Source organism: Alosa alosa, chromosome 16 (assembly GCF_017589495.1).
Source record: "Alosa alosa isolate M-15738 ecotype Scorff River chromosome 16, AALO_Geno_1.1, whole genome shotgun sequence".
Lineage (NCBI taxonomy): Eukaryota > Metazoa > Chordata > Actinopteri > Clupeiformes > Clupeidae > Alosa > Alosa alosa.
The window spans coordinates 4,797,350-4,813,295 of NC_063204.1; the positions used below are offsets into that span (position 1 = coordinate 4,797,350).

General features: G+C 44.4%; 1 protein-coding gene across 1 annotated transcript in view; it reads left to right on the plus strand.

The window, feature by feature from the left end:
* The first annotated feature begins 7,910 nt into the window (after positions 1-7,910).
* The window catches only part of LOC125309835, an 85,626-nt gene continuing 77,590 nt past the window's right edge, over positions 7,911-15,946 (plus strand). The window contains exons 1-2 of the mRNA XM_048266959.1: positions 7,911-9,821; positions 12,669-12,850. Of these exons, the coding sequence (XP_048122916.1) occupies positions 9,676-9,821; positions 12,669-12,850 (328 nt within the window). The 5' untranslated portion in view covers positions 7,911-9,675. The remainder of the gene's footprint in view (positions 9,822-12,668; positions 12,851-15,946) is intronic.

Consider the following 15,946-nt stretch of genomic DNA (forward strand, 5'->3'; position numbering starts at 1 on the left):
GGTATACTGTGATCAACCCCAAATATTAATACCTATCCTTGTCTGTTTTAAGTGGGTATACTGAGATGTTGATGCTTTTTAAGTGGGTATACCAGAGACTTTCTAATGAGGAGACACAGCACTCAAAAAATCCTCCATAGAAATGCATGGGGCTAGTTTGTAACGCCAATATGGCCGTTGTCTACACATATCCCACCCCTTCCTCGGCAAAACTTCGACATGTGAATACATTGAGCCAATCATGTGGTGTGATGTGAAGACATCGTGCCAATCATGTGTTGTGAACTTGCCGCTGGAGCAAGATTGGTGTCGTGAAGCCTTGCGCACGCACATTTCTGCCGAATAGGATGCCCGATGAGTGCCCAAAAAGCGTTGTAATATGGCCGTTGAGTGGAGGGACTTGCTTAAAAGGACTTTGGGTATACTGTGTATAGTCCTGCATATCACGTAGACTACGTGCCTCTGCCTTACTGAACAAGGGATTTTCTGTGTATGGATGTTGACCGGTTCTTGGCCCCTCAGTGTATGATGTGGCCCCTTTGTGGCCCCTGTCTCAGAAAAATCCTAGAACCGCCACTGTTATCGCCAAATACCACACATAAAGGACTTGGTGCATGCGAGTCACCGGTCTCTGCGAAACCTTATTTTAAATATGACTCGTCATATTTCGTATTGAATGACCCCTTCTTTTTCTTTGAGGTATCTGGCTCACCATCGTCAGTGGGTATTATTGTGAATGTGACATTATTGCAAATTAAATTGAGTTTATTTAGTTTGCATGCATTTTTTTCAAACTCTTGTCGTAGCATACCTGTCAACACTCCCGTTTTCCCCAGGTTTCTCCCGTATTTAAAGGTCATCTCCCAGCACCCTCCCGTTGTGTTATTTCTCCCGGAAAACTCCCGTAATTTGCATGGCCATCAAACTTTATTTTAAAATCATTGATCCATTTAGGTTGCCAGATTGTGTATGAAATACACCCTACACATACACGATCACTTAGTTTCAATTTCAACCGTATGTTTAAACACTATATGCTAAATGTTGACAGGTATGTGTCGTAGGCTACAGCACGGTTAGGAATGTCCCTGGTTGGGGACCGCTGGTGTATAGTGTGCAGCTAGTAGCCTATTGCACAATCTTCCTCTAATAAATATCTAATTTTCTTGTGATCTTCGATCTCAAAGAATTTTGGATATATAGATTGAAATTTTGGATTAGTGAGGAAGTGTAATTCTGACTCAATTTCTTTTTTGTCACAGTTCACACAAAGTCTATTTTCTTTAGGCATCCAGGTTTGTATTGCCAGGCTGTGGTTGCTAAGCCTGTATCTAGACATTGTTTTTCTCAAGTTGGTGTCTCTTACAATTGTCAAGTATTTTGCTAATTGGTATTTCCTGTTAAGAGTCAAATAACTAGTTTAGCCTACTTTGTTTTTCTGTTGTTTTTGTCCAGTAGGCCTATGTGAGATAATTTTCTTTCTGGGTGTTGATAATTTGGTTGGTATTTATTCTTTCAAGAGGGGTGCCAGTATCCTGGGGCTGAATAGTGATGTTAATTCTATTAGTTGTTTCTTGCTGCAGCCTATGGACCAACTGGAAGAGGGGACTCTTTTCTGTGTTCAATTCTTGGCTCTGTAAGGCTTTGAAGTGATAGGATGTGGGATCGCTTGTTTTTACATGTTGCCAGAATTTGATGGCTCTCTTTTCAATTTTTAGAAGAAGGGGGAACTGGCCGAGTTCTGCCCTGCATGCATTAGTTGGTGTTTGTTTCTGCATTTTTAGAATGTTCCTGCAGAATTCTGCATGCAGGGTTTCAATTGGATTTTTGTCCCATTTTTCAAAATCGTGATTTGTTAGGGGACCCCACACTTCACTGTCATATAGAGCAATGGGCTCAATAACTGATTGGAATATTTTGAGCCAAATTCTGATTGGTATTTCGATTTTAATAAATTTTTTATGGCATAGAAAGCCCTTCGTGCTTTTTCTTTAAACTCATTCACGGCCAAGCTGAAGTTTCCGTAGAACTGATTTTCAATCCAAGGTAACTATAATTTGTGACATGTTCTATTTTTAGTTTATCAAATGTGAAGTTGTGTTTGTTTCCCTGACAATTTGTCCTCTTTTGGAATGTTAATACTTTAGTTTTTTTGGTGTTAATAGCCAGTGTCTCTCTCTCTCTCTCTCTCTCTCTCTCTCTCTCTCTCTCTCTCTCTATCTTTATCCCTCTCTCTCTATCTATCTATCTCTTTGTGTGTGTGTGTGTGCAAATGTGTGTGTATATATATATATATATATATATATATATACACTTTTCCAACTCCACAAGCCAAAACACAGCATATTGGTGAGGTACCCCACACTAAGCAGGTTCCACGCTCCAATCTCTCACCAAACACACACACACACACATGTAGCATAAATATAGCTGTGATGGCTCCGCTTCTCTATCGGCCCCCCATGACGCTTCCTAAGCTGCCTAAGCCATTTTATGCCCCCAAACAAGTGAACAATGCGCTGTAAAAGCAGGCAGGAGAGGATTGTTCTGCTCAGCACAGGGACAGCGCGGCCAAGGACACTGCATACCTGTGAATGGGATTTGGTGCTGAGTTTTGGAATGGGTTTGGGTTTGTCCTGAACCTACGGTTAAAACATAGGGTGGTGCACTTAAATGGGTTTTTTAGAGAAGGACTGCGGGACTCTTACTTTGACATTGTAGATTCGTTGCCAAGGTGACCCTCTTAGTGTATCTGACAAACAAACCAACAGAACCGCGTGTGTAGTTTCTGAGCCCCCATGAACAGTGGGAATCAGAGGGAACATGGAGAGGATCAGCTCAAAGCCAATCAGTGATGCGGTGGAGGTAACAAGCCAATCAGTGGTACGGTGGAGCGTATTAAGGCAGGTGTCTCGGCCAGGTAATGGGATTGAGTCAAGTTACCCAGGTGAACTGCACAGATAACACTGTTCAAAGATTGGCACTCTGGAGAGATTTGGTGTGAGTATACGTGTGTGTGTGCAAAGTCTAGCTTATTTGGTGGTTGGTGCATCCTCTTTTAAAAATTTGATGCAAACTAAACCTGATTAATTCATCTTCTTCTCACTCTAAGGGTTAATATTCAGGTGTAAAAATAAGCTTATTTATTCGCTTCATCCAGGAAAACTATGCTGTTTGTAGAAACACACAGGTATCACAGCGAGCAGCTAGAACACAAGCAAACCATTTTCACTTGCATTTCTTTTACGTATTGTATTACTTCATTACTTTATTGCTTTATTGCTTGACACTCATGTTGAATTAAATGCTTTGTAGATGCTAGCTCATGTGTTAATTAATGCCAGTTAAGGACAGCTTCATCATCATATTACCAAACATTACCAGAACGACCACTTGCTCAAAGCTTCATATGAAGTTCAAAAAGCACAAGATGGTTCTCCTAATGACTCACCCTCTCTGTCAGTGGTCCTTATGACTCACCCTTTCTGTCAGTAGTCCCTGCTCCTAATGACTCACCCTCTCTATCAGTGGTCCTAATGACTCACCCTCTCTGTCAGAAGTCCCTGCTCCTAATGACTCACCCTCTTTGTCAGTGCTCCTAATGACTCACCCTCTCTGTCAGTAGTCCCTGCTCCTAATGACTCACCCTCTCTGTCAGTGGCCCTAATGACTCACCCTCTCTGTCAGTAGTCCCTGCTCCTAATGACTCACCCTCTCTGTCAGTGGTCCTAATGACTCACCCTCTCTGTCAGTAGTCCCTGCTCCTAATGACTCACTCTCACCTCTAACTCCACAGACCCCACCGACTGGCAGGACACATTTGGAGTAAATTAGGCGGCTTCTCCCCATGACATGTGCACAGCAAATGTGCCCTCATCACTGGCTGTTTTAATGTGTATATCTCGCTTGTGTGGTGTGCGACGTGTGCGTGTGTGTGTGCCTGTGCATGGGCTTGTGCGTTTGCATGTGTGTGTGTGTGTATGTGTGTGTGTTGTGTGAGAGAGAGAGTGATTGTTTTGTGTGTGTGTGTGTATAAGTATGTAGATTACACAAACACACAAATGCAAAGGGAGAGAGGGAGAGAGAGAGAGAGAGATGACAGAATGGCTAGAGAATCTTCCTGTCTCTTCACCCATATATTCTGCTCTTAACTTCCCTCAGCATGTACAGTGTGTGTGTGTGTACACGTTTTATCTGTCAAACATGCATTTCTGTAGGTAGCACATGCATTTCTCATTTGCCACTGAGGTCAGAACTGCGTCTTTACTCCGAGTGCAAAAGCTAGCAGCATGCATGCAAGCAGAACTTAACAGATTAGTTCACAAGAATGGACAATGAGGCTTTAGAAACTCAAATCAGACAATTATTTATATACAATATTTCTAAGTTTAAGAACAACAATTCCTAATACAATCTATACGTTTATCTGTATTGTAAACATCTCACAATCCCTGCAAGAGCATTGGTCAATGGCAAAGACGGGAGCATATTTTTAGATATTGACCTATTTCTTTGTGGAGAATGACTCTGTGCCTGCAGGGTTATTGAACTTGCTGACCCACATTTGGGCAGCTTCACAGCTTTCCGCTGTGCATATTTTTTAATTTTTGGAATGATTGTAAAAGCCTGTGTTTGTTTATCTATTTATCAGATTATTTATTTATAAAGCCATATAGTTGCCAAGTGATGGGAGAGTTGAGCTGTAAATAACGGGTGAACAGGAGGTCAGGATGCGTATACTCTGAGACGACGCAGTGTGTGTGTGTGTGTGTGTGTGTTTGTGTGTGTGTGTGTGTGTGAGTGTGTGGGTGTGTGTGAGTTGTTAATGGGGGGTGAACAGGAGGTCAGGATGCATACACTCTGAGAGGATCCAGAGTTACATCACAGTGTTCACGCTGCAGTACGTCCAGTATGTGTGTGTGTGTGTGTGTGTGTATTCACGCTAGTACATCCCACAAGTTTTTGATATACAGAATGTCATAAAGTCCTAATGCTGTGAAAGAATACATTTTGATCAGATCTGGATTGAAGAAAATTATTGATGATGACATTCAAATGAGTCAAACAAAAAAATTATGACGAAATCGCAGAACTGCATCCCAACAGAAATGTTTTGTCGATCTTAACCCAACAGATACATACAGTGTAACCAGTGACTAAATCCTTACTTAGAGCAATCGTAGTGTTGCTAATGTCATGAGCCAAATAGCCACATGGGTCAGATACGGCCTGGTATGCTTCATGCATCGTCATGCATCCGAGGCATCACTAATGAGTCAGCAGTCGCCAGCCGCTTAGTAAACTCAAGGCACGGAGAGGCTTGTGAATTATGACCTCTCACCACCCTGCATCCCTGCCCCCTCCCCTCTCCACCCCACCATGCCCACCATCTCCCTGCCCCCTCCTCTCTCCACCCCACCATGCCCACCATCTCCCTGCCCCCTCCTCTCTCCACCCCACCATCTCCCTGCCCCCTCCTCTCTCCACTCCACCATCTCCCTGCCCCCACCCCGCCTAACCCCACCATCTCCCTGCCCCCTCCCCTCTCCACCCCACCATCTCCCTGCCCCCTCCCCTCTCCACCCCACCATCTCCCCCCCCCCATCTCCACCCCCCCTCCCTGCCCCCCCTCTCCACCCCACCATCTCCCTGCCCCCACCCCGCCTAACCCCACCATGCCCACCATGTCAATCTGGATTACTTTGTTTTCCTCTTGAAATCCCAGATGACGGCCCTTCTGTGGTAGGGGTCATGTGGGGATGTTGGCCATGTGTAAGCGGGTCAACGCAGCATCACCACACTCTTACCACATCCCTTCTACAGCCTCGCAGCGCACGTATGCACATACATACAGACGTGGTGTGTGTGTGTGTATGCTCATGTGTGGATGACCGTGTGTGTCTGTGTGTGTGTGCATGAGTGTGTGTGTGTGTGTGTGTATGCTCATGTGTGGATTATTGTGTGTGTCTGTGTATGTGTGTGCATGAGCGTGTGTGTGCATGTTCATGTGTGTGTGTGTGAGTGAGAGGCCAAAGCTTCCTTCTGGCTTATTTCTGCTCATATCTCAGAAAGAGCCATATGGTGTGGCCCCACACACACGCCTGACGTACAGTAACTCAAATCAGCCTCTCAGACTTTAAGAGACTTCCCCAGCATTCAAAAGCATTCAATATACTTTAAATATACTTTAAATAAATACACTTTAGACCACACACAGCTTTAAATATACTTTAAATATACTTTTCACTGTAAGCCCTAAATCTGTTGCCTCCCCTCCAATGATCTGGATTTAATTTGTTTGCAAACAGAGGGCTTTATCGATGACAGGGAGTAAACATTGGCAGCTGGCACTAGAGGGTCAGCCTGGCAGTCAAATGAACCAATGGCAGCACGGTACCAGGCGAGCGAGCGAGCTAGCTGCTAACCGTTAGCCAGGTTTGCGTGCGAAGGCTTATCCTGGCCGCGGCCACCGGGCTTATCGATGCTTAAGTCGAGGCTAATCTTCACAAGACTGTGGACAGGGATGCGATGGGATTTGTGCTGACACACAAACTGCCTCCTGCAGCAGCGAATGAGTGTTGTGGAGCTTGCGCTTGATCTGTCAAAACACTGCTTCGCTGTCCCACGCTGACATCACAGCATACCAGCATGCCAAGGGAGGGTGGGGGTGGGGTGGGGGGAGAGAGGGTGGGAGTGGAGGGCGATGGCACCAGCACCCTGACAGAGACACACTCCTCTGGGGCAGAGGTAGTGATCTAAATTATGTCTGACTGCACGGGGGACACATGCATTCCCAGTGATCACAATATTGCTCTTGTAATGTCAGGCAAGGCAACTGCAATGATGTGAAGATGCTGTCTCACCAAAGAGACACATCTTCAACCAAATCACATGGCCTGGTGATATCATTACCTATCATGCCAAGTGAGACTACAAATTGAGCACAAATGTAAGGTTTCTCAACATTAAAGCAACAATTTTTTTATTATTATTTCATATACACTGGTGCATAGTGGACAGAATGGGGCTTCTACCATTGCCACAATGTGCTCGGTATAGTGCTTTGTTGTAGCACTTGGTGTAGTGCTTTGTTGTAGCACTTGGTGTTGTGCTTTTGTAACTGGTGTTGTGTTTTGTAACTGGTGTTGTGTTTTGTAACTGGTGTACTGTGCAAGAGCCAAATGACCCTTTTGGTACTTTGGGCCATCGGCTGCCCTTCACTGCTCGTTTTTCAGTGTGCAGGGAGGTTCAAAAATGTTAAAAGATTACTCTGAAAGGACATTACATGTGTAATGTACAATTAATTAATTAGGATACACATTGGAAATTGATGGCAAGAGATAGATACAAATTCTTTCGTTGTATTGCTTTAATAGAAAGATAATTTGCAATTAAATTGTTTATTTCATCCAACAATAGAGCTGACACTACAATAGATAGATAGATCCTTTACTGATCCCCAAGGGGAAAGGGGCCGGCGTCTTTGGGACATGTGCGGTGGGTCCCACTCCCACTCATCTGTTGTGTCCCGTCCCCCTGCGATGTTCTTGTTGCTGGAGCTGTGGCGGGCGGGGCGGGGATCTGATCTGAGTCGGGGAGACAGGTATCACGCTCTGGCACCTCTTGCTACAAATCTTTATTTCATGAACACCGCCACGGTCTCATCCTCCACTCACCCATGAAATATGTAGGAATGGGAATAGCAGTTAAGTGTGTGTGTGTGTGTGTGTGGTATCTTCTGCACATACACACAGACACACACACTCTTTCTTTCTACTGCCCATGCATGCACACATGAGCACGCGTGCGCGCGCGCACACACACACACACACACACACAAGCAAACAGTTGTAAACTGCACTGTTCACAGCTGCGGTCAAAATGGAAAGACCACCCTTGTGGCGCATGTGGAAGCACATTGTACCTGATTTAAGCATGTGCATTTGAGCTACCCTTCACTGAGTTATCGTTACAGTCATAACCAGTTCCATACCAGTTTGAAACATGTGAAAGCATAAGCTAACTCTATGATTGCTTCTTTCTGGGGGAGTGATGCAAGAACTCCGTCATACATTGATGAAGCGCTGGGGAAGTGTGTAGTTGTACTGACAAAGACAACATAGCTACATAGCTACTCGACTGAAAGCATAAGTAAGCGTGATAAATGTAAACGCTCTGTGGAAAACTTCTCATAGCTACCATTCCAGCCAATCAAGAATACACAGAAAAATGTATAGCCTACCGTAGACTAGCCTATATCACTAAGTAATGACAAATCAAAAAGTTTACCGGTTTCGCTTCGTTCCTATCCTACCCATTTGAAATGGTCGTTTCGAGTTACAAGACAATTGAATAGCCTACTAAACAAAATCTGACAGATTATTCTCAAAGATTATGTTGAGAGACATTGAATGACCTCTGTGAATGAAATGTGCTATATAAATAAACTTGACTTGACTTGACTTGACTTGACTTGAGTAAATAAAAAAAACACTTCCATTTATTTACGATACAAAGTCACACAGTATCTGTCGGAAGGAAAAGCTGACCGCCAAATGAACCCATCTGAAAGGATTTGTACATAGCCAGTCTAATGTAGACCACGACCTAGGAGGGAGACGAAGGATTTATTTAGATTTCCAACACAGATTTCCGTCTTCTTAAACACAACCTTACATTAGTCGTTAATGCGACATTAGCTGGAGCTATTAATAAACAAAAACATCCAGAGGCAGGGTTCTATTATTAATCTTCAAACGCACAGTCGGCATAAAGGCGTCTTCCCCATACCCAAAGTATAAACTCGTTCTAGAAATCCAAGTTGTCGTCTTCAGGGTATGGTGCTAGACTTGAAAGCGCCAAAAGTTGATGGGTTTTCGATCAATTGCTGGTCCAAAATATCCGATCCATTTGACTGAAGCCTCGGATACCGAAGAGTAACTCCTTGTAAATTCGGCTTCATGGAGATTTGTAAAGGAGAGCTTTGCGTGTGACCCCTCCCCTTGCTCTGCCCTAAAAAAAACACAAAACCGTGTGTGTGTGTGTGTGTGCGTAACGCGCGCGCGCAGTTTGTGAGGCAGAATTGCGTGCGAAGAGCTCGACTTGTCATTCGGAGGAATCTGCCACCTGAAACGCGAGGAAGTGAGCGGCGACTCAATTGGGTATAAAGCATCAACCACATCTGCCTCGAGCGTAGCAAACTGATGAAAACATCAGTTTGGAGTTGCTTGACTTTCTCTCGGTCGCTCCTCTGGAATAACCGTTCATTTATGAAACCATAAATAATTTTTCCTTGTCAATTGATATCCAATATTACCATTATACTGGAACTGGGATATTCTGACAGAGAGACCTGGTAAGTTGATTTGCTTATTTTGTTCATGCTAATTTTTAATTCTGGGATGATTTTGTGTGCTGTAACCAAAACCTTGTGAGTCAGTACTTGTTTGCTAATTGTGGGTCAAACGTTTTTTGGAGCGTTTCAACGATTGGCTCCTGGCAGTAAACAACAGCCACATGGCACCGACATGGCTTACTTTAAAACTTGAGAGTTCATTCACATTATCACTTATCTTTTATTATGACTAATAAAGTATAGGCATATTGCAATTATTGCAATTTCTAATTGCCACTGATGTTTTCAGTGTGTAGAGCACAGGCACAGTCGAGGACTTGATGCTTTTCTCTATCATGTCTTTAAAAAACATGACATTTGCATGTGTTTTCAGCGCACCTGTTCCATCCAAGGAGCGCCGCACCATGATTCCGCCTGGAGACTGCATGTATGCCGGTAGAAAAAGAAGGAAACCGATTCAAAAACAGTTGAGTATAAAACTATTTAACGTCGTCAGTTTGGTTGAAAGTCTATAGCAATGAGAAGGAACTGGAATGTTGAAATGGATGCATCCTCTAATAAACTGACAATATGTCATGCCAAAACATCTTTACATTTTTGTTGCTGTAGAAGAAAAAAATGACCAGTTACCAATTTTCAAAAGTATTTTTTTTAATTAGACAAAACAACAGGTAACAATAATTATGTGTATTATTATTATTATTATTATTATTATTATTATTATTATTATTATTATTATTGCTATTATTATTATTATCATTGTGACTATATTAATGAAATATTTAGGAAGAGTTGGGAGAGTAATGGTACTGAAGGACTAAATATGCACTTTAAAGTTCTGCCTCTATGAATTGTGGATCAAATGCAAACACTAGCTTTATGAGGAAGGCAGAAAATATTTGTAATTTAATCTGTCGATCATGTGGTTCATGCTAGCCACTGCAGCTTTGAGTAATCAGATAGTTTGGTAGTCTTTTAGTGATGACCTACACACGTCCAGGACACAGTGGGTGAGTGCCACTCTGTGTTTACCAAATCCTCAGCTAACTTTTCAAATGATTGATTAGTGGTGATTTGCGAGCGCATAATGTCAGTGTGCTCTTTTGGTTGTTGTTGGGTGGGTGGGGACTCCTCTTCCGAGTCCTCTGAGGTCGCTTGCTCTGTCTTCACATTTAGCTTAGAGAGAGAAACACTGTTAGGATTATAGTGTGTGCTGTGATATGCTTTACTGTAACAGACAGCTTTTCATCAATGTGCCCATTTTCATATAGACCCTTTCAAGAGAGTTCCATTATCAGCATCATAGTTGGCCCCACAAGGCTTCCTTTTTAACATTCCATATGTTATCTTAATGCAGAGGAAGTAGATTGGGGCCCAAATAGAACGTTCAAGCATTGTTTTTGTTTTGATTGTTGAAAGGGTCTATAGAATGCCAGAACCAGCAGATGACTCAGTCTGGTCCTTAATGAGAAGCAGAGGTCACTACTGTGTGGATATTATATCAGCCCGCTTGCAGATAACTTGCTGAGTTCAGTGTGTAGACTTGGTGGACATCAGAGCCGGGGTGGCGGCCAGGGCCCAGTGCTGTCCAGTCCTGTGACTTTGGGGACACTTCTCGGGGGCGCTCCTCGGAGGGGGTTATTTAAAGATGCGACACGAGGCCACGTCCATGTGGAAGAAATCAGACTCTCCCCCTCCACCAGAACACATCCAGAGGCAGACTCCCCGGGTAGCCACTGAGAGAGAGGGAGGGAGAGAGAGGGAGAAAGAGAAAGAGAGAGGAGGAGAGAGAGAGAGAGAGAGAGAGAGAGAGAGAGAGAGAGGAGGAACTACAGGATTGTTCTTGTGGCAGTCCCTGCCTGAGTGCTTCGGTTGAGAACAACCCATCCAGAGAAACCGTTCTGAGTTCACGCACCTGTTCGACTCCCAGAGTTTGTCCTCGGACAGAATTTGAGGACAGAGTGGGCAAAGGGACACGCGCTTATTGCAGGGGACGGGCTACTCTCACAAGCTGGGGGCAGTACAGTAGGATGGGTCAACAGAGGCAGTAGTGGTTGTAGTGGTTGTGTAATATATTTTGCATGGTTTACATGGGCGGCCAATCTCTATGTTGCCTGTATACGTGCCAAAGATTCCATGTTAACTCACATTATGCATTTACATATTGTATGTAATGTGACAACAGACTCGGCTGTCTTCATCAATTTGTCATGTTAAAATGTGAAGTTTCAGTGAGGGAAAAACAGAGGTTTTTGAGTTTTTCTTTTACTATTTGACTGCATGGGACCCGAGCGTGGTGTGTGTGGTGCTTTGGAGCCGAGCATGGTGTGTGTGGTGCTTTGGAGCATACAGTACGCGCGGGATTGAACAGAAGCAAGCTGGCTCATTATTGGCCAGCGGAGCCTGTAATCTAGTGACCCCTCCCTGACCCCTGCGTTAGAGTCATGACCTTTCTTCACACTAATCGAGTCTTTTCAGCTCGTTTCGCTGATATTAGGTGAAAAACCTTTCAAAAACACTGAACAGCATTTGGAGTTGTACATCTGACAGAGTTGATTTTAATGAAGTCGTCCCTTAGTGGTTGTATAGCATTACCCAGCGAAACACAGTTACGTTGAAATGCGTCCGGCATCAACTGCCAATGAGAGTCTTCCAATGTGGCCTTTCTCATTAAGTACCCTTTTCACTGACCTCCAGTTGGCACAAGTGTCATTAGAGGACATGCCCTCCACGGGCCCCAAGGCCCTTACTTTGACCTTGTCTTGGCCTTATTGGTTCTATACTTAAAAATCCATTAATGAAGGATTATTTGTGGTTGTCTTTGAAGGGTTTGATTTAGTGAACAACGTCACAACTATGAAGAATCTTTTTCAGCCACGATATTAAGACATCATTTCCAGAATATGTAGGCATAATGAATGTTCACTGTGAGTGTGATATGGGCCATTCTGTGAGACTCACTATGTTGATGATTGTGCCTGGTCTTACTCAACTTGTGAGTTATGTTGATGATTGTGCCTGTTCTTACTCAACTTGTGTTACAGTTTAGTATTTTACTCAGTGTTACTTGCATAATGAGTAATGTTACTCACTGTTACCTACATAATGAGTAATGTTACTCACTGTTACCTACAGTACATAATGAGTAATGTTAGTCACTTTTACTTACATAATGAGTAATATTACTCAATGTTACCTACAAAATGATTAATATTACTCAATGTTACTTACATAATGAGTAATATTACTCACTGTTACTAACATAATGAGTAATATTACTCACTGTCAGCTTTGCTACTTGCATTGCCTCCAGGAAACCGGTTCCGGTAAATGAGAAGTCCAACCCGTCCAAGCGGCACCGAGACCGGCTGAACGCAGAGCTGGACCGGCTGGCCAGCCTGCTGCCGTTCTCCCCTGACATCATCACCAAACTGGACAAACTCTCCGTCCTGCGCCTCAGCGTCAGCTACCTCAGGGTCAAGAGCTTCTTCCACGGTAAGGCCCAGTGCTCGGGCATCCGCAGGCCAAACATGTCGAACCCTCCCCGCGCTCTCCGTTTGGGTTGTGTAAAGAAGCAGGCCATGCAACTGTATTCACCTGGTTGGTTAGTTAGTTAATTAGGTACTTAGGTAGTTAGTTCAGTAAGGAGACATGAGTAGAGAATGGTAAAGCTAATGTTCTGTTCAATTTTCATCTGTAAGTTGCATTGTTTGTTATTGTAATGATGCAATCAAAACACAGTGCTCTCTTGCTCTCATTCACCACAGACATAAAGCTCTCTTGCTCTCATTCACCACAGACATAAAGCTCTCTTGCACTCATTCACAATGGACATAAAGCAGGTTATTTGTGGACAGCAGTGGCCATAAGAGCTGATGTTTCTTCCTGACTGTAAGGATTACTGGAGATGGCGTTTTTCTATTCTGTCACTTCTCCCTTGCCGCTCGACCGTAAATGGATGAGCTCACAAAGCGCATAAATAGTTATTTGGCTGTGACAGTGGGCCGTGAAGAGTGGAGGGGTACTTGTGGCCTGTGGAGAGTGGAGGGGTGCTTGTGGCCCGTGGGTGCTTGTGGCCCGTGGAGAGTAGAGGGGTGTTTGTGAGAGTAGGGGGGTGTTTGTGATTCTCTCTCTTCTCTCTCGCCTCGGGCTGCTCCTTCATCTTTCATTACGTTACATTACATTTGGCTGACGCTTTTTAACCAAAGCGACTAACAACATGGTAAATGTGCTGTTGGGTGATATGAATGAAGTGTGAATGCATGGATATGCGTACCACTCATATTAGATCAAACACACACACACACACACACACACACACAGTTACAGACACAAACCCAAATGCAAATGCTTGTGTATTCAGTACATGCAAACAGTAATAAACCTCACGAGTGTCATAAATACCCATAATGCCACAGGAGCACCCATCCCCAGAGATGGAGGAGAAAGACCAAATGTGGCCAAATGCAGCCATGTGTCGCTCATGTTTGCATAACTCTGGATTACTGCAAACGTCTTACGACAAAAAAGAGAACATCAATAGCAATGGTTTGGTGGCTTCTCAGAGATCTTTGACTCGTTTGCATGATCTGGAGGAAGAGTGTAGCGCTCCTCTCAGTCTGAATACCCCGGCACTGCCATCCACACTTCCTCTCAATTATTCAGTGAGCACTTCATCAAAACACCTAAAAACATTGTGCTGCTCACCCTCTCTGTGGCCCCAAAACAGAGAGAGAGAGAGAGAGAGAGAGAGAGCCAGCCAGCCAGCCAGCCAGCCACCCACTTCAGGGCCTCAATTAGAGCTGGCATTTAAATGACAGCAGCCCTTTGTGTGAAAACTCACACTCTCTATCTCTCTCTCACGCACACACACTGTTACAGTACTCACTGAAGGGTTCGTAGGGGAGATTATTGCAGGTACGCCAGTGTTAGAATGTGTGTGTGTCCATCTGCCCCCCGTATTCGTATTGTGCACATGGATGAGACTGTGAACTCAAAACACACACCTGGCCACAACACCTGATACACACAACACAGGTACAGTACCATACACACCTGATACACACCTGGCCAACTAATGCGCAGATGATCTATTCCTATCAGTCAGAGTAATGAAGTGAGAGGAGAGGAACTGAAACACAACAGCAGTCCATGTTCCAGGCAACACTGGCGACGGCGTGGATGTTTTGGGTGTCACCCAGTTCAGTGTGTACAGTTAGTCTGTGTTTGGGGGGGTGTGTGTGTGTGTGTGTGTGTTTGGGGTGTGTGTGTGTGGTTTACTGTATGACAATTACACTGCAGAGAGATGCTGCTAGATCAGGTGTGAGGAGGGAGAGTGAGGTGGTGTGTGGGGTGTGTGTGTGTGTGTGTGTGTGTGTGTTACTGAGGAGGGAGAGTGAGGTGGTGTGTGTGTGTGTGTGTGTGTGTTGTGTGTGTTTGGTGTGTGTGTGTGTGTGTGTGTGTGTGGTTTACTGTATGTCAATTACACTGCAGAGGGATGCTGCTAGATCGGGTGCTAAACAGAGGACTTGGTTAGAGAGGAGTGTGTGCGTGTGTCTGTGTGTTCCTAAGGTGGGAGAGTGAGGTGTGTGTGTGTGTGTGTGTGTGTGTGTGTGTGTGTGTGTGTGTGTGTGTGTGTGTGTGTGTGTGTGTGTGTTACTGAGGAGGGAGAGTGAGATGATGTGTGTGTGTGTGTTACTGAGGAGGGAGAGTGAGGTGATGTGTGTGTGTGTGTGTGTGTGTGTGTGTGTGTGTGTTACTGAGGAGGGAGAGTGAGGTGCTGTGTGTGTGTGTGTTACTGAGGAGGGAGAGTGAGGTGCTGTGTCCCTCTGCCGCCACTAGAGGGGCCGTAGGGAAGGCCGAGTCCACGTAAGGGGTTGAGTAACGCCGGGCCATTCAGCTGCACACACACACACACACACACAGATGCTGGAGACCAGCACACACACACACACACACATTTTGTTTATTTATTCATTTAGTGAATATGCTGTTTTAATGAAACCAGCATTGTTAATAGCCAAAGTGATAGATTTGCATTGCTATCTGTGCGTGTGTGTGTGTGTGTGTGTGTGTGTGTGTGTGTGTGTGTGTGTGTAGGTGTGTAAACGCATCCAAGAACAGGAAACACTGGAGCTCTGAGTGTATATTCTGTAGATGGCTGTTCTGGTCTGGCCTGTCCCTCTCCTGAAGCCCTGGCCCGTTCAAAGGACAGATATGTGTTCCATTTACTATACGAATGCCCCCATTGTATTTCTTATGCCATATTGAATTAACAGGAGCAATGGACATTGATTTTGCCCTGCAGAATGTATATTGGAAGCCCTAGAGCACATGTGCATTTAATTGTTAGTGTCAGCTGACCTGTGCTGCAATATCATCCAATAATTGTTTTTTGTTACATTATGCTCCAAACTTGACTGTGACTCAAAAGCCTCTCAGAGTTTGGTTTGTCATCCACGCAGCATGTGACTGTAGCCTGCATGGAGGCCGTAAGCAGTGTAGAGATCTCTGGCTAACCACAGTCCCATCAAGAGCACAGTTTTAGCATTCCTCCTATAGTGACCACAGTCCCATCAAGAGCACAGTTTT